Source organism: Bidens hawaiensis, unplaced genomic scaffold (assembly GCF_021521415.1).
Source record: "Bidens hawaiensis isolate Kalapana, Puna unplaced genomic scaffold, B.hawaiensis_p1.1 tig00000566_1, whole genome shotgun sequence".
Taxonomy (NCBI): domain Eukaryota; kingdom Viridiplantae; phylum Streptophyta; class Magnoliopsida; order Asterales; family Asteraceae; genus Bidens; species Bidens hawaiensis.
The window spans coordinates 2,762,347-2,787,185 of NW_027491035.1; the positions used below are offsets into that span (position 1 = coordinate 2,762,347).

General features: G+C 35.1%; 1 protein-coding gene across 1 annotated transcript in view; it reads left to right on the forward strand.

Annotated features, from left to right (window-relative positions):
* The window catches only part of LOC143636011 (uncharacterized), a 94,846-nt gene extending 75,749 nt beyond the window's left edge, over positions 1-19,097 (forward strand). The window contains exons 2-3 of the mRNA XM_077103709.1: positions 10,797-12,593; positions 18,919-19,097. Coding sequence (XP_076959824.1) covers positions 11,381-12,593; positions 18,919-19,097 — 1,392 coding nt within the window. The 5' untranslated portion in view covers positions 10,797-11,380. The remainder of the gene's footprint in view (positions 1-10,796; positions 12,594-18,918) is intronic.
* Positions 19,098-24,839: the final 5,742 nt, after the last annotated feature.

Here is a 24,839-nt window from a genome sequence, read left to right on the forward strand (position 1 = left end):
CCTTGGTGGAGTTTTCGTATAATAACAGCTACCACGCAAGCATTAAAGGAGCGACGTTTGAAGCGTTGTACGGACAAAAGTGTCTATCACCTCTTTTCTGGGCAGAAGTGGGTGATAGCCAAATCACATGTCCCAAACTAGTACTCGAAACCTCAGATAAGATTGTCCAAATTCGAATCGCATGGCAGCAGCCCAAGATCGCCAAAATAGTTACGCCGACAAGCGCCGAAAACCTCTGGAATTCCAAGTGGATGACAAGGTTTTGCTGAAAGTCTCACCTTGGAAAGGTGTAGCTCGCTTTGGAAAGCGAAACAAACTTAACCCACGATGCGTTGGCCCATACCGGATAACTGAACGTATTGGTCCGGTAGCGTACCGATTGGACTTACCAACAGAACTCAATGGCGTACATAACGTTTTCCATGTATCCAACTTAAAGAAATGCCTTTCTGACGAAACAAAAGCAGTTCCTCTGGGCAGTTGCAAGTTGATGAACAGTTATGCTTCATCGAATAACCAGTCAAAGTTTTGGATTGGGAAACCAAAACACTCAAACACAGCAAGATTCCCATCATTAAAGTTCGATGGAACTCGAGACGTGGACCAGAGTTCACTTGGGAACGAGAGGATCAAATGATGAAAAGTATCCTCACCTTTTCGAATGGCTGACCAAGCACCGAAAACCGCGTAAGCCGACAAACCGTCATAATACACCAGAGGTATGAATTAAATTTTGGGACGAAATTTCTTTCTACTAGGGGATGATATGACAAACTCAAAATTTTTGCCTTTTTTTTCAGACACCCATCACGACTTGACACAAATTTTCGGGACGAAAATTCTTTCAACATGGGAATGATGTGACACTCGTCAATTTCAGGTTAACTCCGCTAAACCAAAATTCGTTAATTCAAACTCAAGATCACACGAACTGTTTCATTCCAGTTAACGCATATCTCATTACATTTAAATTAGAGTTGAAATGACGCAAGACAATAATTACACAAGTAGTCTTTCGGAATTTCACCGAAACACACACGAGTCGACTCAAACCGTTGGTGAACTAACAATAAATAATGTAAACAAGTGCTTGGTATAAATACGTGTTATATTTATTTGCTTGCATTGTGTAACATTATTTGATGGAGAAAGTAAACTAGTTTGTGAGAGAATTAAACTAAATAGAAGTGGAGGGTGCAAGTTGTAACATGTGATATAATTAATAATTATATAAACAAATTAATAACACAAACCCTAACCCTTTCCCTCTCACCCTCTCCCCTGCGACGGCAGCCCCTTCCCCCTCCTTGATCGGCCGAAACACAACACACACACACACATACAATAATCTTTGCAAGCTTGTTAAAGGTTTAAGGTGTTAACTAGGTTACTAAACACTCTCTCTAGCCTATTTCATTGATTTAATTGCATGATTAAGCATAATAAACATAAACCCTAGATGTTAAAATTATTGATTGTTGATAGATTATGAGTCTAGAGGGTTGTTTGCATGGTTAATTGTTCATAGATTGATAGTTTGTTGAGTTTTGATGAAAACTGATGCTGGACAGATTCTTAAATTCGTGTTTAAATGACTGTAACTCAATGTTAATGTTGTGTTTGGAAGTGATTATTGATTCTATGATGTAGTTTTTGGACGTTGAAAAGTTAGTTGTTGTTATTTTACAAATCTGTTGTGCAAGTCCGATTCGGGAAGCCTGCTGGTAGGCTGTTTTGCGATTAATATATCTCATAAACGACAAAACCAATGGGGTTTATTCCACTTCTGGAAGTTAATATTTTGAGTTAGGAATCTAACCCAATTGGTCTTGCATTAATTGGATTTTCCATGTAACGGGAATAACAAATAACATTCTGTTGCGCAGGATAATGACGGCGGTGTGTTTACTGTGATGTTTTGATCATTGTGAGAAAACCGTATATGATAAAAATATAATAAAAATATTTTTAGAACTTAACTCAAGTGTGATTCGGTGATGATTTTTGGTGATTTATTGGACTTGTATTGATTTATGAAATAGAGTAATCTTGTCGAGTGAAAATCTTCCTGGATAAAATAGCAGTTGATTTACTTCATTTAACATGAAAAGTGCATAGTTGATCGATGTTTGCAATGTGTATGACTTAATTGCCCTGGTGGGAGTTAGTTTACTAGTAATGTACTATAGTATTTGTTCACGCATGTAGCTTATCACCAACGTGTTTGTCGAGTCGCACTTATTTCACAAACGAAACACGAAACGTATCTCATGCATAAGTTTTATGTGCTAAGTCTAGAGACTCACTCGTAGCATAAATACTTAGAAAATCTCATTTTTGTTTTAGAGCACTAGTGAGGATTTTCTGTGACGCACACCTCTCTCGGATTCTTTTTGTTATCTTCGCAAACAGTGAGTTTCACAGCGTCTTTTACTCTTTTTAAACGCTTTTATTAGGGGGAGATAACATACTCCACGCTTTAGATTTTGTTATTCTTTATATAACTTGTAAGACTAAGTGGAAAACAAACCAACTAAAGTCCTTCATAACATCGAACCGGTTAATATTGGGATAATAGCGAGTCACTGTTGAGTAGTACTACTGGGTTTGACAAACCTCACCCAACTCTAAACTCGACTGTAGGCCGGGTGGGTGTAATCTTGACTAAAACATTACCATGGTCGTGGTTGACATGGTGGCAAGGCAATTGATAAACAGTCAGCTTCGGTGTTGAACACTTAGTAACGCATGCTTGATAGGTTAGCTACCTATTGATATATAATTGAGTTAACACTATCTGGTAACGTAAACGCTTTAATTTATTTGTATAAACTTGTGAACTCACCAACCTTTGTGTTGACACTTTTAGTATGATATTCTCAGGTAGCCGAGGCGGGGGCGCGGTATAGGACATGCATTCGCTAAACACCATTGCTTTAAAACTTCTTTTAATTTTTATCTTGATAACTTGGGTTTTTAAGTCGTCCTGTGTGGCGCAACTTTTTGGTTTACACTTTACGCTTCCGCATTTCATTTAAGACTTGATGTCTTGTTGGTTTTGAAAACTTTAAATATGGTGTTTGATTATAACTAATGATTCCGATCTTGTTAGTTCACACCCTCTGACGGTAAAACTCCGTTAGTGGAATTTAAGGGTGTGACAATATTGAACCTCTAGCAATTTACTTTCTCACTCAATTACTTCGTTAATCTTATTATTATTATCATACAATTACTTAATTAATAGCATATCGTATAACTAGATCTAAGTTCTAATTAACCTAATACGGATATGTGTTGATTGGATCTAAACAGTGTTCAACAAGTGGTATCAAAACTAACAGGGTTAGATTGCTTTGATTTAAGGTAAATTTGTATGGCTTGATAGAGAATTTGATTATTATCTGTTAAGTTTTGAGTTAAAGTTAATTTTATCTTATTTGATTAAATTAACATTCTGATATGTTAATTAAGGATTGAATTGGGTGAAATTGTGTTCGGTTTGGATTGAGTAAGGTGTATGTGGTTTGAATTGAGTTATTGTGAATGTTTGTGATGATTTTGGTTTGGATATGAGTTTGTACAGAATAGGGTATAACTGTGTTTGATTTGGTGGATTTTTGTGTTTATTGGATTAATTTGAGAGTTACGGGATATGATATGTGTTTTCGCGAGATGTTTTCTAGTAAATTGAGCTTTGATTTGGTTGATTTGGTGCATAATTGACCAAGTATTACAATACTTTAGTTTTTGTTTTCGAAAGATCAGATCTGGAAAATTTCCAGATTTCTGGAAAACTTTGCTTGAATATTTGAAGATTTGAATATTGCTTTAATTCGTTATGACTCATTCGTTATGCACATGTTGTCATTCGTTATCAGTCTCTAACTAATTCATGACACGTGTAAAGTTTGTTACAGCTGAATAACAAACTCAATCGTTATTCACTGTAGCTAATTCGTGCTCACTTATTCGCTATATCTTCGTCATTGATTCGTTATCTCATTTTTCATTCTCATTGTTCACTGTTTCGTTATTAATTCGTTAACCATTCGTCCACTCATTCGTTAGTTGATTCATCTTTGATTCGTCATTGATTCGTTACTCATTCGTCTATGTCATTCGTTACTGATTCTTCCTTTCATTCGTCATTTACACACCACTTCATTCGTTAAGTTACTGTTCCTGATTCGTTATCACTCATAATCACTCATTCGTTACAAAAGTTTCGCTTTAAACCCTTAAGGTTGAGTTCTGTTTCAAGTTTGAACCTTTATTTAGCCAAAATGGCTGATTATTATGCACTGGCCTCTCAGAATGTATTATTGCAGCAAATATTATATCTTGATGTAGAAATAGGATCTCACTCGAAATGTCCTCGATTGATGAAATTTAGTGATTTTGCTAAATGGGAACCATGTTTTTGTAACGATTCTAGCAAAACCAGGTATACCCGAACCGGTATATACTATTTATGTGTTATTTAGTAATGAATATATGAATTATAATGCGTTTATACGAGTATGTATGATTCACAGTACGAACTATACTCGATTATGCAGTTAATCGTGTTGAAAATACGATTAACCGATTAACGGTTATTGTAGCCCGAACGAATCGAGGATTACATTATAGACGAGATATATGATATTTAGTGATGTTTACGGAGTATTAAAGCTTCGGGATAAGTGAATTAAAGCACAGAAAAAGAATTTTCGATTTAATGGTACGTCGGTACGTTAAACGAAACCTTTAATACCAAACCGAGCAAGAGACGATCGATCAAGCCGAAAAAGATGCGCACCTATTAATAATATGATGTTTTAAGTTAATAAATGTCATGGTTTAAGTTTTTTTTTTTAAGTTTTAAATCGGTTTTATATAAATTTCATTTTTAAGTCGAAAACGACCGTTTTAGCCTCGTTTTAAGCTGAGTTAAACATTTAACCGAAAAACGAACTGAACCAGATTATCCAAAACGTTATCCGGATTTCCGAAATCCAAATGAGTGGCTAAAAATGGAAAGGTGGGTCCCACCCCACCTCCCCACTTGGTCCGATCGGCATAGGTGATAAACCCCTAGCCTTTTGTTATTTTTTTTAGAATAACATTTGCATCATCCTTCTTCCTCTCCATTTTATGATCTAAAAATCCAGAATTTTAGCAAGAAAAGCAAGGTAAAAATCGAGTTATTTACGTTTCCATCTTCTTTTCTTGAGTTTATTTGCAAGAAAATGAGGTTTCAAGTGAAAAAGGGTGAAAACCCGAGATGAAAACCGATTCTTGCATGATCAAGTGATGTATACGGGTTATACAAGGGATCTTGGTCCAAGAAAGGAGTTAAACGAACCAAAAACGAATTTTTACGGTTTAAACTTTAGTTTTGAAACAATAACCGAAACTATAGTGTAAGAGGCTTGATGGTGAGTGTAACTTGCTTGTTATTGTGGTATGTTGGTTGTACGTTCTGTATTTAGTGGTAAATAAGGAGGAAAGACGAGTTTGTAGCTTGTAGTGGCGGAAAACAAAAGGTATATTCGGTTTATGTTCGGTTATGAGTGTTTTGGACAGATTGTGGTATATTTATTGTTAGGCTACGAAATTTCACAGAGATGATCTACACATGAAAATATGAGATCTGTGAAAATTTGGTAATTTTTGGACAAAGGATGAATATTTGGTGAATTTAATGCTCGGTTTTGGCTAAAAATGGTGAAAAATACTTAAATATCATGATAAATTCTGGAAAATTCCAGATAAGCTTTTTATAACATGTAAAAGTCACACACAAATTTTATGTCAGTTGGAGAAGTCTAAGTAGGCTTTTCGGTTAAACGAGTTCTAGGGTTTTCTAGCTCGGTTTTAGTGAAAATGGCATGTAAAAAGAGATTTTGGTTCTGGAAAAATTACAGGGGACTATGTGGATGGCAGGGGTCATCCAGGAAAAATTTGGGATTTTTCTAAGGTCGTTTGGTATTTACGACATATTTAGTGTTTAAATGGTGTTTAAAAATGGATAAATAAATTTTAAATATAAAAATTAATTCTGGAAATATTTTTATAAAATTCCCCACTGTCAAAAAGTGATTTGTGCAAAATTTCAAGATCCGAGATTAAACGGATTATTATTTGTGCAAAACAAACTTTTAAAGTCTAAAACGCGTAAACCGGTAAAGTTCGCCTAAACGAGCTGACTGGTGTATAAAAACCCTAAAAATGAACTATTTTCATATAACTGAGTTAAACAGGTAAAAATAAATCATCCGAAATAATTCGGATGATTTGGGTAATTTTATCCGATTTAACAGTTTCCGGTACACTAAAGACGGAAACGGGTCCCGCGGCCAATCGGGGCGTCTAAACCGAGCTCTAATTTCACAACTTTAATTAAATTATCAGTCAACAACTATTTTCGGGTCGTGTGTGACCAAACTCATTTTTGAATGTAAAAACGGATAACCGTGCTAGGCACACAAAACTGAGAAAACGAACTAATAGTAATTTTAACTATTGAACTCTAAATGATATCACAATCTGAGTCCGGAGAAGTGTTTCTGGGCTAACATTGCCCCCGGAACGGGTACAGTACTGGGTTAACAGTGTCCCCAGATGTACCGGTTAACACGGTTAAAGTTATATTAATAGTGATTGTATAGTAACGAACTTAGGGATCGTATTACAGATCCGGATTAGTAGCTGCGTACTGTGTTACCTACTTGCTTGCGAAAGGTGAGTTTCACGAGCCCCTTTTTCTGAATTGTTTTTAAATATTTTCTCGGGGCGGGAAGTATGTTACTATTAAAATGTTTAAGTACATACTGAACGCATGGATTTGCGTGTATTTATATATATCTTATTGTACGGGAATCGTACGGAAATGTACTAAGATGGTAATTGTCTGAGTTGCTAACATTGTAAGGCCCCGTAACACGAGTGATTAGCTAAAAGCCGGTAGAGTGTGAATAGTACTATTGGTCTGACAAACCCAACTGGTCCGGCATGGATTTGCTGATGTTTCCCAGCCAGTTGCACATGTCTATTTTGTTGTTATTTATTTTTGCTATGTAATGTTAGGCATAGCGGTTTGGGGCAGGTTCGTGGGCGGAGTATGCCACGAGGTTGTATGTGGATAGTCAGAGGTTTCACTTGTGGGCTCAGCATAATTACATCGCTAATATATGATTATTAGAATGATTTGTCACTGTTTATTTAAATTAGTGAAACTCACCAACTATTCGTAGTTGACCCGTTTTCTTTACATGCTTTCTAGGTACCCCCAAACTGGAATAATTGCTACATGCTTGACGATGCGTGCTTTTTGTGGAAGCTAAATGATCTTTTTGTATTAAATATGTTAATGTACTGTTGGTAAAACTTATGTGTTAACGCCTAGACGGTAACTAAACTCGGAACAATGTAATATGGTGTAAATTAATGTAGTGGTGTTTTCTTTATAAGCAATGTTGTTGATATCAGACGTGTCTGTTGCATCCCGTTTACGTTTCCGCTGCGGTTACGGGGTGTTACAGTTTTCGAGCACATCTTGGTTCTGTGCATCCTGATTGTTCTCAATGTATTGATGAAGTCTATACAGTTCCAATGCTTGGTAATGAAACTACGGGTTTTACTCTAAAAGCTTTTTCTCAATACTCGCAAGAGGAAAAGAAAGCTTTAGAGATTATGACTAAAGCATATTCTACTTTGACTATGACATTACCTGATAACATATTTTATCAAGTTGGGAGTATTAAGATATGTGCATCATTGTTTTAACACATCAATATGAGAAGTATGGGAAACACAGAAGAAAGCAAGAAAGTGATGTTGAAGTTTCAATTTCGAAACTTTAATAAAAGATGAGACTGTTGAAGAAATGCTCACTCATTTTAATCATTTGATGGCTGAAATGTTGAAGTTGAAGATATAACCCACTGAATCTGACAAAATTGATACAGTGAAGAATGCTTTACCTAGTTCATATTCAACATTTCTAATGGCTTTGAAAGAAAACAACTATTTCAAAAATGAAGATCTAACGGTCTCGGAATTCATGCAAAACGTGGAAGCTCGAGAATATGATCTGAAATGTCAGAAATCTTCAAAAGAAACTCAAGATCCAACTTTTTATGGAGGTTGTATGCCTTTTAGTAGTACTTCTTCATGGCTTCTGGGTATACAGATAATTCTTCAGGGGATCTGCATCTACCAATAGCTTCACTGCACCACCAAACGTTAACATGAAAGAAGTTGAAAAGAATTTCTCGTTTCTTTGTGCATTCATGACATCATATGAAAATTTGGTTGGCAGTAAAATTGCTACAAGTGAGTTGACTGATGAAGACTATGACCAAATTGATCCAGATGAATTGGAACTAATGGATCTCAAATGGAATATGGCCATGATTGTCAGAAAGGTAAAGAAGTTTATGCAACGAACTGGTAAAGACCTACCATCTCTGAACAAGCGAGTTGGTTTTTATAAATTAAAGGTCAAGTGTTACAATTGTCAAGAATTTGGTCACTTTGCCAAAGAATGTGATAAGCTAAAGAAGGAGTATAATGGACCTCGAAATCAAGACAGAAATTTTGTAAAGAAGGGTAATTATTCTTATGAAAAACCTTGTGGAGGTAGTTCTTATAAACCTTCGGGATCTCAAGCTCTTCTTACAGCTGGTGGAACAGAGATTTCAATATGTTGTGTGTTAGTTCACGGATTTGCGTCTCGAGTCTTTGTATTTATCTTTTGTATTTATTAATGAAAGAAATGTTATTATATTAAGTTAGTTCGTTATGGTCAATCTAATTCGTTAAGGATGTTTAACGAACTAGATGTTTAAGTTATCGTTCCTCCCAATTCGTTAAGTATGTTTAACGAATGGAAGACTTAGTTCGTTATGTTTATTAGTCGGTTTGTAATGTCTCGAAGTGGAAGGCTAGTTCGTTACGGAATGTGTTGGACTCGGTGTGCCCAAGAGACATATTAAATTGATGTGGCTAGTACATTATGATCCAAGTCGGGTCATACCCAATAACAAGCTAGACGAACACCGATAATATTCGTTCATATATGATGTGATCATAACAAATGAATATTAACACTTGAGTTATTTGGAAAGGGGTTTCTAAATAAAATGTACTTGTGTAATAAACAAATCATATGGATGATTTATGTTTTATGAAAGAACATTACATAGTGTTATTTAAGTTGGTTAAATAACAATATGTGAATAATAATAACCAAGCATGTCTCTTAACATATAATAGGTTTTATAAGTTATAAGTTATAAACTTATAAAAGTATATATGTATGGATATATATATATATATATGTTTAAAGTTTTATAAAAGAAAAAGATAATAACTCTTTCAAATGTAATATTATTATATGTTTGAGTGGAGACATGCAAGGTGCGTGGAGACATGCAATGGTTATTATTGGTGGAGAGAAAGATGCCTTTAAATAAAACCAAGTCTTTCTCTTTCATTCTTTCATAACACACATAATTTCCACGTAAAATTTTCTCTCTTCCTCTCTTGGGTATTTTCATCCAACATAAGAAAAGAAGAAGAAAATTTCAAGTGCAAATCCTAGCTAGAAGTGGTGTGTTGTTGAAGCTTGGGGTATGCTAGCTTGAGGAGCTTCCATATTCAAGTTCTTACCTTTCAATCATCATCTCTTTCACCCGGTTTTGTCATATTGAAAGGTAGTAGTAACATGCATGGACTTATAGTGACATGCATGTATTTGATAGTGTGTAATTCGTATTTGGATCCGGGTTTGGGTTTTGCATGTTTAAAATTGGTTTTATACATATCATATTAACAAGATTTAAAACTTTTATATCCGCTGCGTTTTTGGTAAAATAGGGATTTTATCACTTTGATAATCTTGTTAAAACCCAACAATGGCATCAAGAGCCGCTTATACGAATGCATGCTTCATTAGACCCAAAATTTTTCGGGTTTATGGTGGGTTTCACCATTTGGCCGAAACTTTTTGGGGTTTTGGTTACCCCATGGTTTTTCAAAGTTATACTTTACATGCATGTGGTAATCTTGAAAAACCAAGTCATTTGGATGATTGTTTAGTTTGTTTGGACAAAACCCGAAACTTTCGGTTTGCTTAAGCTTTGGCCGAAAGTTTTGAGGCAAAAAGGGGAACCATTTTGGTCTTGTATTATTGCATATTTGGATGTGTAATAGATGTTCATAACCTAGCCATGGCCTTGTGTTTGGTTGAATGATTGTGTTGGTTGTTTGTTCATTCGATTTGGTTGTAATATTTATTTGGGTTTGTAATCTATTTATTCATTCATATGGCTTGTAATAATAAGTAGATTAGATGTATTTCTTTTACTAGGAAAATGTATTAGGATATATTTTGTAAAAGAAGATGCATGGATGGAAGCCCAAATAAAATGATGAAGACCACAACACCGGGAGTAAACACTTGGAGCATATGGATGCGGAATCAAGTGGGAGTTCACCGACACAAGTGCATGTTCTTTTGGCTCCCTTAGGAGAGACTTTTTGACACACTTGTCTTCGGTCCACAAGTGTGGTCAATATTAAGAGGCTATGGTTATGAACTTGTGGTTGTGTATATTTTATGCTTGCATGGTTGATTTACTTATTATTTGCAATATGGTTTGCTTAACAACTTAAAATCAACTAGCATAAAATTGATTCCTTAGAAATCGTTAGGTAATAAAAATTGGTTTTATTAATAACTAATGATTTCATAATAAAAATGGGTTTTATTAATTGGAACTTTGAAAATGGGTTTTTCAACTAAGTACCATACATTTGAATGCATGCAAATGAAAGGTACAATAAATAGTTTTCCAATCTAGAATTTAGAAAACTAAAATCCCTTTTAAAAACAAGTTAAACACCATCCTTTTATACAACACTTAAGTCACTTGTAGACTTGAAAGTGAGTTAGGATCACTTACGCAAATTTAAGAAAACTTGTGATCTTAAGGTGATTTTACAAGTACTTTTGGCATTAGGATCACCTAACCACTTGTATGAGTAAACTCACACGTGTGTATAAGTAGGACGACTTGATTTGAAACCATGACTATAGGATCACCTTAACATGGCGTTCAAAGGTGTTGATGGGATTTAACATACCAACTAAACATATGATGTTTAACCGATCCCATAAAACTAGAAGTTGCAAGGGTTGCAATTGTCAAACGTTGACTACCTTGTTAATTCGAATAGTAGGATAAAGGTCACCTAACTACTATTTGAATGAAACGTTGGGTTCTAGATTTTAATCAATAATTGTCTTGGAGACATTTAAAGGGTATTAAAGATTAAAATTTTATTAATATCGAAAATACTAATTTGAACTTTGTTAAAATTCTTTTAGATGGCCGCAAACAACGCACCGAACGCAATTATCCCACACGTGCATAATCTATCACTAAGATCCATTCTGGATAAGGATCGTCTAAACTTTAACAACTTCATGGATTGGTATCGAAACTTGAGAATTGTTCTCAAGCAAGAAAAGAAGTCTTATATTTTAGACGATCCTATTCCCGATGAACCCGATGTCAATAACTTGGATGCCTATGCGGATTGGTTAAAATACACCGAGGATTCGGTGCAAGTTTCTTGCCTCATGTTGGGAACAATGATTCCCGAGATCCAAAAGGATTTCGAGAATCATGGGGCGTATGACATGATAACCCAACTAAAGGAAATGTTCCTTACTCAAGCTCGGGTTGAGCGATTCGAAACGGTTCGAGCGCTTCATGCATGTCATATGGAAGAAACCCAATCTGTTTCATCTTATGTACATAAGATGAAGAGCCACATTGATCGGCTTGAACGGCTTAACTTTCCCGTCTCAAAAGAGTTAGCCACGGATTTAATCCTAAATGGCTTAACTAAAAGGTTTGAGACATTCGTCATGAACTACAACATGAATGGATGGGACAAAAGCATTGGTGAGCTTCACGCAATGCTTAAGACAGTCGAGGCCGGCATGGGTAAAAAGGTTTTACCCGTTCTTGCGATCAATGAGGGTGGCTCAAAGAAAAGGCATCACCCGGAACCAAAAGCAAAGGTTGCCGTTGGTAAGGGGCAAGTCAAGAAGGGGTTCAAGGGAAAGGCAAAGGCGGAGCCAAAGCCAAAGAAGCTAAAGGTTAGCGCTAAGGATCCGTGCTTTGGTTGTGGTGAGATAGGTCATTGGATGAGAAACTGTCCGACCTATCTCAAGGAGTTGAAAGCTAAGAGGGATGCGGGGCAAACCTCAGGTATAACTTTCATGATTCACATTGATCTTAATATTATTTCTTCTAACACATGGGTATTGGATACCGGATGTGGAACTCACATATGCAATTCATTGCAGGGGTTCAAAAGAAGAAATGAGGTGAAGAAAGGAGATATAAGTCTCTTCATTGGCAATGGAGCAAAGGTTGACGTCCAAGCCCGAGGAGATTATGTTTTAAAGCTTCCAAATGGTTTGGAAATTGTTTTGAAAAACATTTTATATTCCCCTAGTTTGACTAGGAATATTATCTCTGTTTCTGTATTAAGACAATCTGGTTATGACTTTATGTTTGTTGATAATGGTATTTATGTTTTCATGAATACTGTCTTTTATTTTAAGCGATTCCGTTTTATGGCATTTATGAATTAATTCATGATGACTCATACATTGATAACTCGTTGTACCAAGCTAACACCAAAAGACTCAAAATGGATTTGAGTAATACTTTTCTTTGGCATTGTCGTCTTGGTCACATAAACAAGAATCGTATTCATACACTTCGAAAGAATGGTCTTTTGAAATCAAATGTTGATTCATTTGATGAATGTGAATCTTGTTTATTGGGAAAGATGACCAAAGAACCCTTTAATGGAACAAATGAAAGAGCGAAAGACTTATTAGGTATCATACATTCGGATGTATGTGGACCATTTAGGACAATGACAAGAAATGGTGAAAGATACTTCATTACCTTTACCGACGATTATAGTCGCTATGGGTATGTGTTCTTGTTAAGACACAGAAATGAGGCCTTTGAAATGTTCAAAGTCTTCCAAAATGAAGTACAAAATCAACTCAACAAAACAATCAAAGTACTACGTTCCGATAGAGGAGGTGAATACCTCAATGATGCGTTTCTAGAACATCTTAGGAGTTGTGGGATTGTCTCACAACTTACTCCACCTGGAACACCACAACATAATGGTGTGTCTGAAAGGAGGAATCGAACTTTATTGGACATGGTTCGATCCATGATGGCTAGAAGCTCATTACCTCTATCATTTTGGGTTTTCGCTATGATCTCTGCTGCCAGTATTTTAAATATGGCACCAACCAAGAAAGTGGATAGGACACCTTTTGAAATATGGCATGGAAAGGCTCCAAAATTTTCATATTTAAAGGTATGGGGTTGTGAGGCTTATGTTAAGATCTACACCCCTGACAAACTTGAATGTCGATCCACTAAGTGTATATTTGTAGGATATCCCACGGATTCGATGTGATATTATTTCTACAATCCAAGCGAGCATAAAGTGTTTATAGCTCGAAAGGCTAAGTTCTTGGAAAGAAGGTTCCTTATGGAAGGAACTGATAGAACTGTAGAACTCGAAGAGGATCGAGAACTACAAGCCGATACACGTTTGGTTGACACTAGCAATCAACAAGAGGTTGTTGAGGATGATCAAATGGTTGATCAAAACACACAAAACATTCGCAAATCTGGTAGAGTTAGCACCCCACCTGAGAGATATGGATTTTTCATGGATGGATGCTACGTGGTTGATTCGGATGAACCCACCACTTACCGAGATGCAATGTCGCAATCTGATTGTGACAAATGGCTAGAAGCCATGAATGTTGAGATGCAATCCATGCATGACAATCAAGTATGGGACTTGGTTGCTCCACCTCTAAATTCCAAGCTGGTTGGAAGTAAGTGGGTTTTCAAGAAGAAAACTGATATGCATGGAAACTTGGATACTTATAAAGCTAGACTTGTAGCAAAGGGTTTCATTCAAACTCAAGGGGTTGATTATGATGAAACTTTCTCGCCCGTGGCGATGCTAAAGTCTATAAGGATATTGTTTGCCATAGCCGCATATTATGACTATGAGATATGGCAAATGGATGTCAAAACTGCTTTTCTAAATGGGCATCTTAATGAAGATGTTTATATGGTTTAGCCTGAAGGTTTTGTCGATCCACAACATCCTAACAAAGTATGCAAGTTGAAGAAATCAATCTATGGATTGAAACAAGCATCCAGAAGTTGGAATCACCGTTTTGATGATGAAGTTAAGAAATTTGGATTCATCAAAAACGCTGATGAAGCTTGTGTGTATAAGAAAGCTAGTGGGAGCATCATAAACTTTCCGGTATTATATGTCGATGACATATTACTGTTTGGAAATGACATTCCAACCTTGGAAGGTGTGAAAGCCTGGCTTGGAAGCTGTTTTTCCATAAAGGATCTTGGTGAAGCCGCCTATATTCTGGGAATAAGAATCTATAGGGATAGATCAAGGCGGTTGATAGGTTTGGATCAAAGTGCATACATTGACAAGATCTTGAAAAGGTTCAAGATGGAAAACTCTAAGAAACGTTTGGTACCTATTCAAAGAGGAACGATGTTGAGTGCTTCTCAATGTCCAAGCTCAAAGGATGAGCAAGACAAAATGAGTGGTATCCCATATGCATCTGCTATAGGATCCATCATGTATGCCATGATTTGCACTAGACCGGATGTGTCATGCGCCTTGAGCATGACAAGTCGATACCAACAAAATCCGGGAACTAGCTATTGGATTGCTGTTAAGAGCATATTGAAATACCTTAGAAGGACTAAGGATATGTTTCTAATATATGGCTCTGGTGAGGAGGAACTCGTTGTAAAGGGTTACACTGATGCGTGTTTCCAAACTGATCGAGATGATTCTCGATCACAATCGGGATACGTTTTCGTTCTCAATGGTGGTGCTGTCTCATGGAAGAGTGCAAAACAAGACGTGGTAGCTTTATCCACCACTGAATCTGAATACATCGCCGCCTCCCTGGCAGCTCAAGAAGCTGCATGGATTAGAAAGTTCATTGCCGATCTAGGAGTGGTTCGTACCATTCAGGACCCTCTAGAGATCTTTTGTGACAACGAGGGTGCGATTGCTCAAATCAAGGAACCCCGCGCACATCAAAAGACTAGGCACATTTAGCGGAGATTCAACTACATAAGGGATGAAGTTGAAAAGGGAAAGATATGTATTCGCAAAGTTTACACTGATCAAAACATTGCGGACCCACTCACGAAACTCCTTGAAAGGCCGAAGCATGAGAGTCATACTTGCGCCTTAGGACTTCGATATTCTAGTGATTGGATTTGATCAAAATTTGTATTTGGATATTGGAACAATTTTATTTTAACTCAATCATATGGTTTTGGTTATGGTCATGTTCTTGAGTTAAGTTCCATTTTAGTATGTTTAAATCCGTGAATAATTTGAATTATTCTAGACGTCCGTAGTCGTTCATATTTGTGGGAACAAATGTGAAAGTAAGACTATTATGAACTTGGATTGGTAGATATTCATGAGGTATGAATAAAGCAAAGGGTTGCTTCTAAGGTTCATAGATATTTATGGGATAAATATTGGACTGACCCGCTCTCAATTTTACTGCATGGAATCCTTGGGATTTGTGATCATAAGTAAATTTGAGTAAAGGCGAACTTCATAGTATCCTCCGACCTGAGATACATATTGGGTCTTGATATTCATCGACTATTATGCTTTGACTTAGTTCTTCGCAGCTCTGAAATATGTCAGTACATAAGGCTAAGCTCAAGTATAGTACAAGGTGATAGTGAGAGACGTATGTAGTCAATATGGGATTTGTCCCTCTTATTCGTTGAGAGTTAAATGTCTAAGGCCTGACAAGTTAAATCAACAGAGAATGATCACTCTGTGTCTCTGGATTTAACATGACATTTGTGGCAAAAGGATAAATGATAGTTTCACCAAAATCATTTTCAAGTATGGGACTTGAAAGGGATGATGTTATTGAATGGCACTTCGTCATACGTATTAGGGGTAGTAAACCATAGTTAGGCGGTATTTGCTACTTGCATCAATCTTCTATGTATCTTGTGCAAGTGGGAGATTGTTGGACTCGGTGTGCCCAAGAGACATATTAAATTGATGTGGCTAGTACATTATGATCCAAGTCGGGTCATACCCAATAACAAGCTAGACAAACACCGATAATATTCGTTCATATATGATGTGATCATAACAAATGAATATTAACACTTGAGTAATTTGGAAAGGGGTTTCTAAATAAAATGTACTTGTGTAATAAACAAATCATATGGATGATTTATGTTTTATGAAAGAACATTACATAGTGTTATTTAAGTTGGTTAAATAACAATATGTGAATAATAATAACCAAGCATGTCTCTTAACATATAATAGGTTTTATAAGTCATAAGTTATAAACTTATAAAAGTATATATGTATGGATATATATATATATGTTTAAAGTTTTATAAAAGAAAAAGATAATAACTCTTTCAAATGTAATATTATTATATGTTTGAGTGGAAACATGCAAGGTGCGTGGAGACATGCAATGGTTATTATTGGTGGAGAGAAAGATGCCTTTAAATAAAACCAAGTCTTTCTCTTTCATTCTTTCATAACACACATAATTTCCAAGTAAACTTTTCTCTCTTCCTCTCTTGGGTATTTTCATCCAACATAAGAAAAGAAGAAGAAAATTTCAAGTGCAAATCCTAGCTAGAAGTGGTGTGTTGTTGAAGCTTGGGGTATGCTAGCTTGAGGAGCTTCCATATTCAAGTTCTTACCTTTCAATCATCATCTCTTTCACCCGGTTTTGTCATATTGAAAGGTAGTAGTAACATGCATGGACTTATAGTGACATGCATGTATTTGATAGTGTGTAATTCGTATTTGGATCCGGGTTTGGGTTTTGCATGTTTAAAATTGGTTTTATACATATCATATTAACAAGATTTAAAACTTTTATATCCGCTGCGATTTTGGTAAAATAGGGATTTTATCACTTTGATAATCTTGTTAAAACCCAACAGAATGTGTAATGAACAAGACCCATCTTCTATATATAAAGGTAAACGCCTCTGATAATTTAAGTTTTGAGATTAAAGTAATGAATCGCTGTCCGTTTGCACTCTCAATCAAAGATTCTTATATCTAACGTATTATTATTATATATATACATATATACACCTAATATAACATATAATTAAGAGTAATCATGAACTAGATCCATTACGGATTAGATCTAATTGTTAATCGTTTTAGATCTGAGCTGATTCCGTGTTCTCACAAGTGGTATCAGAGCTTTCGGGGTTCGATTGCTCTTGATCTAGTGTGTTAAGTTGTTAATTGAAGGTTTATAAGTATAATTTTGTTTTATTTAGGTTCGGTTTTGAATTCTCTGTTGATTTGGTTGAATATGGACTGAATTGAGGAGGATTGGTGATTGTTAAGGTATTAATAGTGTTTTGGTTGAGTGGAATTGGAAATTGGATTGGTTTGGTATTAATTTTGATTTGGATTCGTGTATACGGAAACAGAGGTTGTGTTTTGGTTTTATTGGACTCAGAATTGGTATAGTTAAATTACAAGCTGTTGCGATTTGATTCGTGATGAGTATACGAGCATTTTGAGCATTTATTTGCACGATTTGGTATAGCATCGAGTTAGTATTACGGATTTGAGTTGGTATTTGGTGTTCTTTATTTTTCCAGAAATCTGGAAATTAAGGATGAAGATTTGAAGATCTTAATCAGTTGTTGAAGATTCGTTATAAATCTTCATTTAATTCGTTATTGTAGTTCGTTAAACTTTCTTAATTCGTGCTCAATTAGTTACTCAGTTCGTTACCAAATCTGATTCGTGTCAACTAGTTTGTCAGACACGTGATCTGATTCGTTAACCTCATATCTAACAAACTTTTGCCACGTGGAAAAGGTTATCAGAGTTTGTTACAATCGTTATAACAACCCGATTCGTTAGTTAACTGTAGCTAATTCGTTAGCTTAATTCATTACCTTGAATCCGAGATTCGTTGATCTGATTCATTAGGTTGACCTGATTCGTTAGTAATTCATTACTTTGATTCGTTAAGTGGATTCAGAGATTCGTTCATCTGATTCGCTACATTGAATTTAGAGTCGTTAATCTAATTCGTTAGACTGATTCGTCAACTTGACCTGATTCGTTGACTCAGTTCGTTAGTGATTCGTTACCAATTCGTCATAGGCTAATTCGTGTGACATTGTTCCTTGTTCGTTACTCATATAACAGTCAATTTGTTATAATTGATTCGTTATTTTAATTTGATATAAACACTGTTCACAGTTCGTTAGATTTACTTTTCACGCTTTGTTAAGTTTGTTTTTAAGATGGCTGGTTTTTATGCGTTAGCTTCTCAAAACGCACTCATGCAAAAAATGTTACAATTGGATACTGAGATTGGATCTCATTCCAAGTGTCCTCGATTGATGAAATTTAGTGACTTTGCTAAATGGGAACTTCGTTTTCGTGCTCATCTTGGTTCTGTTCATCCTGACTGTTCTTATTGTCTTGATGAGGTTTACACTGTACCGATGATTGGAGATTAGACTATTGGCTTTACCCCTAAGGCTATTTCACAATATTCTCAAGGGGAGAAAAAGGCGTTAGAGATTGAAACAAAAGCTCATTCGACTCTTACTATGGCTTTACCAGATAACATTTTTCGTCATGTGGGTAGTATCAAGATTACTGCTTCATTATTTCAACACATCAAAATGAGAAGTATGGGTAACACTGAGGAAAGTAAAAAGGTGATGTTAAAATTTCAATTTAGAAACTTTAATCTACTCAAAGGTGAAACTGTTGATGAAATGACTACTCATTTCAATCATTTAATTGCTGAAATGGACAAGGTAAAGATTGAACCATCTGAATCTGATAAAATTGATACAGTCAAAAATGCTTTACCTAGTTCTTACTCGACATTTTTAATGGTGTTGAAAGAGAATAATTATTCAATAATGAGGATTTGACTGCTTCCGAGTTTATGCAAAGATTTGAAGCTCGAGAATATGACTTGAGATGACAAAAGTCTTCTAAAGAAAGTCAAGATCCAGCATTTTATGGGGCTAGCATGGCTTTAGGCTCGACAATTGCTCCAATCACAGCATTTCTCAGTCAAATTGCACAAGAAAACCCCACAAAACTTATAGTGATCCACGTGCTTGTTTCTATGCTTCTGGAGGTTCTGGATCTTCTGGTATTTCTAGAACTTCAGCTACTGCAAATCAATTTTCATCACCACCGACTGTGAATATGAAGGAAGCTGAACAAAATTTTGCCTTCTTGAGTGCTTTCATGTCTTCTTATTAGAATTTGGTTGGTAGTAAAATTGCCACTAGTGAGTTAACTGATGAAGATTATGACCAAATCGATCATGATGATTTGGAGCTCATGGATTTGAAATAGAATATGGCAATGATAGTCAGAAAGGTGAAAAGATTCATGCAAAGAACTGGCAAAGATCTTCCCTCATTAAACAAGAAGGTTGGGTCTGACAAATTGAAAGTTAAGTGTTATAATTGTCAAGAGTTTGGACATTTTGCCAAAGAATGTGATAAACCGAGGAGTATAATGGTCCTAGAAATCAAGATCGAAGTTCGTCTGGGAAAAATGGAAATGATGTTGATAAGTCTTCTGGAACCAAACCATCTTCTTATGGGTCACAAGCTATGCTGTCCAACATGGATGGAACTGATTGGTCACAAAGATTGTTGTGCAACGACAATCAAGCGAATTTGGCTATGTTCGGGTCAAATGAAAATTTTCAAGATGCAAGTGTGAGTGAGCTATCTTCTGACAATGATACCGAGTCTGATTCTGAATATTCATGTGATAGGAACCGACTACTTTTTCTTGCATGGACAAGATTAACGAAGTTAGTCCTTGTGTTTCTTGTGTTGATTGTGAGAAAAACAAGCCTAAGTAAGAATGTCACACCCCGACTAGGGGGGTGGACGTGATGATTGAATACCATACAAAACACAGCGGAAATAGGGTAACAATTTTATATTAAGACACTAGGTCAAAGTTACAATCAAATGTCTAATACAATTACAAAGCTAGAAATTCAACTACCATCTAATTAGGTGAAACTTTTCTACTATCCATCATGGCTTCTTTAGGTTAAGCTCTACGGTTCGACATAAGTCTTCTAAAAGGATCTTCTATCTCCAAGCGAGCTCTTGTCTAAGACTCTAAATCTCCATATCCAAATAAAAAGTACCTGAACACATGCTTAAAATAATTGGGTCAACTAAAAAGTTGGTGAGTTCATGAGTTTAAGTTATGAAAACATTTAAATAAAAATGATCTAAATAGTATGGTGCACATTAAGCAAGTTCACAATCAAACCTATGTCCACGACCCGTGAACATCTAAAATAAATACCCCTTACCCATACCCCTTATTGTTATGGGTCAAACTACACTTATGTCTGCCCATCATAAGTTGCAAATGGCGCGGATATATGTGACAAGATATACATTTTATCATTCAGCGGGTGGTCGTCCCATGATGTAGGCCCACTGTGTGCGGGGGTCTCCCAGATAGTACTACCCATATATCCTGTGGTTCCTTTCGGAGTTAATGATTGTTTAAGGCAGCTAAATCGGTCTTGATTAATAATACACCAATAAGTTTAAAATATATAGAAGCATGTATCCACCCAAAAATTTAAGAAAAAGGGTAGTGCATGAACTCACCTTGGCCTATGCGTATGCGTGAAGATAAAAACACTAAAGAATCTTGTATGCTATTCGAGAAACAGCTCCAACTCATAGACATTCCTAAATTCATATAACTTGTCAATAAAAATAACTTGTTCCACATCATATGTGCTCGTGACCTAAGTAGGTTAAGGTTTTGTGTTTTCTTATGTTATTTGACGTTACAATTGTGTATTGTCTCATGTGCAGTAACAAAGTTTCTGTAATTAGAGAGTCGTTATATTAGGTGATTATATTATGATATGGTATTATTAGCCATGTGAAAAGATAGTTGATTAATAAGTTAAGTATGTGTTGTCTTATCGAGTTAAAGTTTCTAAATCAGAACGGTTTGGGTTTTCTATTTAGTATAGTTAGCTTAGTTAAGCAAAATAGTATTTTAGGTTTAGTTGTAATTGTAGTAGTTATAGAAATCATAATTAATCGGTTAATTTTAGTTCAAACAATTAATGGATCACTTTGTTTAGTTAGTTTGTTAGCAACATTTGGTTGGTGGTTATGTATCCCCCAAAATGTACATTAATAAGTCTTATATACGTCTTTATCTCAAAGTAAATTAACGTTTTATATTTATTAACTTGATGAAAAGGTAATTTAGCATCAGATGAGTTCCCAAAACTTAAGATGTCACTTTGGTAACTTGAATCCCTCGTTTAATTACCAAAATCTTGTAATAATAAAAATTATAATCATAATTCTTGTTAGCTTCACTAATAATAAAATAAGCATCCTGATCTTATATAAAGTGTTAATAATTATACCTTGAGTTAAAATGCCTTGTAATCAAAATTTATATATCAATCTTGTTAGTTTTTGATGGATATGCGATTCTTTTTGGTTTACAAACAAATTCATAGGGTTGTTAATAATGTTAAAATAATTATATTCTGAATATATAATGTGTAGGAGAAATTGTGAATTTCTGGATTAAATAGCATGTTACGAAAACTCTATTTTAGAAGCTTTAGGTTTTTAGTTTATCTATTTTCATAATTCATGCATTTTTAGTACCTAAAATTATAAGAATAACTTTGTATTAAACACCATATAAGTTATGGTGAAATCTTATTTTCGTTATGGTTTATATACTGTAAAAATAGTTTATAAAAAAATATATATATATTAGAACTGATAGAAATGTAATTACGGTTGGGTTTGGGTTTTAACCCGTTCTAGTTAGTTTTAACTGTGTAGCTAACTTGTATATCAAATTAATGTGCCTCTTTTACCTGAGCTCATTATTTTGATTAATATTTTTGAAAAATCAGTATTTTTAATATCTTTCATAATTTTTTTTATGGGGTTTTACTCGAAATAAGTATTTTAAAGCATATTCAAACAGGTATCACATAATTATCAAGTTTGCTTGACAAAAATAAACTTTCTTAACATCCAAGTTTACTTGAAAGCATAAAATTATCAAAGTCTACCCGATAATACATAAATAATTCATTTAAGTACAGATAATCATTAAGCTTGCTCAAATGAGTTAAAATTCCTATCAAAACAACTAAGTTTGCTAGAAAGTTCAAAAGCATCAAAGCTTGCTAGAAATAACATATTCAGACACATTCAAGTATTAAGCTTGCTCGAATGAGGTAAACTTCAAATAAAACATCTAAGTCTACTAGAAAGTTTGAAAAACATCAAAGCATGCTCGAAATAACATATTCAAACACATTCAAGGTAAAATGCAACTCTTTTTTACTTAAACCATATTGCAAACATTTTTATTATTATAGATCAATGTTTAAGAGCAAATGGTGCATTAAGAGATCAAATTTCAGTTATTTCCTTCCAAATCTTTTACTCTTTTCTGAAAAGATCTCAACATGGGATCATATTGATTAAGTCACCTCTCAATACTTCATTTTCAGCATTATTATGACAGATTAGACAGGTAAATAGCAGGTCTATACTTAGCATGAATTTCATTACGTATTGGTGATATGATTAAGGTTATTAGTTTGCATAAATCAGAAATGGATAACAGTTATTGTGCTATGATGTCCCATATCTCTTCTCAAAGCTTATTTGGCTTTCCCCAGATCACCCCAAATTGACTTCAACCCCCTGATATTTGGTCAAAATATTTTTCATGACAGAACATTTTCAAATTTATAGATTTTTCTTTTCAAAACTTCAAATATATTGAGGTTAGACGTTGGACTTACTTGCCACGCAATACGGACTTACAAGCCTTTCATTCACGATGTTAAAGGACTTATATTATTGCCTCCACCCATGTATTTCTATAAATAACCCTCATATTTGCATTTTCTCAAAATGTGTGAACATAGATCAACTTTTGGTTGAAAAATAAAAATAAAAATTTGTTCACATTTGTTCTTTGTCATATGTACAAGATAATTCATTTTTGGTGACCAAATACTAGCAGGCTCGTGTATGACTGGGTAATCACTTTTCTGCCTATCGTTCGGAGAGATTTATCTCGAAACATGCATATTCAACAATGTTACTCCACATTAAGTTTAGCATTTCCATTATGTTTATATCACCTCAGTTTTTACACATCATGGAAAGCAACCTTACATATTAATGAATGTACCAATTGTCTTTTTAGCCTATTAAATCCATATGATTTGCAAAAATAATCAATGCACTATCATTTCCCAAAGGGTTGGATCAATTTCCATTTAAAAACCTTTTAAGCTTCTACCAAGCGTTGAACTGAATAATCTTATCATGTCTCTGCACTATACAACTTGCTCACTTTGTCAAAAACATTTTTCTTGGAAAAACTTCTTTTGCAAAATATTCATTTAAGCATACAAACAAAAACCCAGTTTTGACACAAGCAATAGGTAACATATTCAAGAGTAATCAGAACTTCAATGACCCAATTAACACAAGCAGGCTTAACATAATGTACATCCAAGACAGATTATGTAAAGGTTGTCCTATCCTAATCACATCATCAGTTCAGATTATCCAATCACATTCAACAAATATAAGATAAGAACACAGATTCATCTTTTCAAACCTTAGGAAAACACACTTATCAATATATTATCAGCATTCACTTAATCAAAACTAAGTATCAAAGACACCTAAGTCACACAGATTGTCATTCAAAACACATATTAGCAAATACCATTCACACAAATAAGCACATTATCACAACTTTCACTCACAAGACCATCAAGGATAATCAGTTAGCACAGTGAGCACACATCATGTCACACCCCGACTAGGTAAATGCGGAAGCGTAATACGGGAATGTAGCAGATAACTCTGGTATCAAACACATTGTTTATAAAGAAATTCAACAAACTAACTTACATTATATTACATGGGTTGGTACTAAGTTTACAAACTAGATGAAAATCACATAACCAGTTCTCGGTTTCTTATTCATTAGTACGTATTTGCATCTATTCACAGCTATTCAACTTTGCTTCTAACACCAACCACGTAAGCAATTCATTCCAACTTCGGCTTACCTGAAAAGCATGTTAAAACGGGTCAACTACGTCTAGTTGGTGAGTTTCAAGTTTCACGAGTACGAACAAAATCAGTATACGAGTTCGTAAAGTTCGCAGTACGTATGTATATAAGTATGTGTATGATGTATTATACTAAGCCACAAGTGAAACCGAAACGAGCTAAAACACATGGCCACCCCTGCCCATGCACTCCCATTGGCATTTAACAGCCACTTTGCCACAAGTATGTACTATGTATAACACCACATAGCAGTATGTAATAAGTTTAAATGACAATGTGCAACTGGGTTAACATGTTCCAGCATACCCTACCGGCCCTGTCAGTTGGGTTTGTCAAACCGATAGTACTATCCACACGTCACCGGCACGAAGTTAATCACTTGTGTTTGTGGGGACTTTCAAGTGTTAGTACTTAGATAATTCACATCATCACACGTTTTCAAGTATATAAGTATATGTAAACATGCTTTCCACCCAAAAAGTTCGTAAAACAGTTTAGAAAGTGGGGTCGTGAAACTCA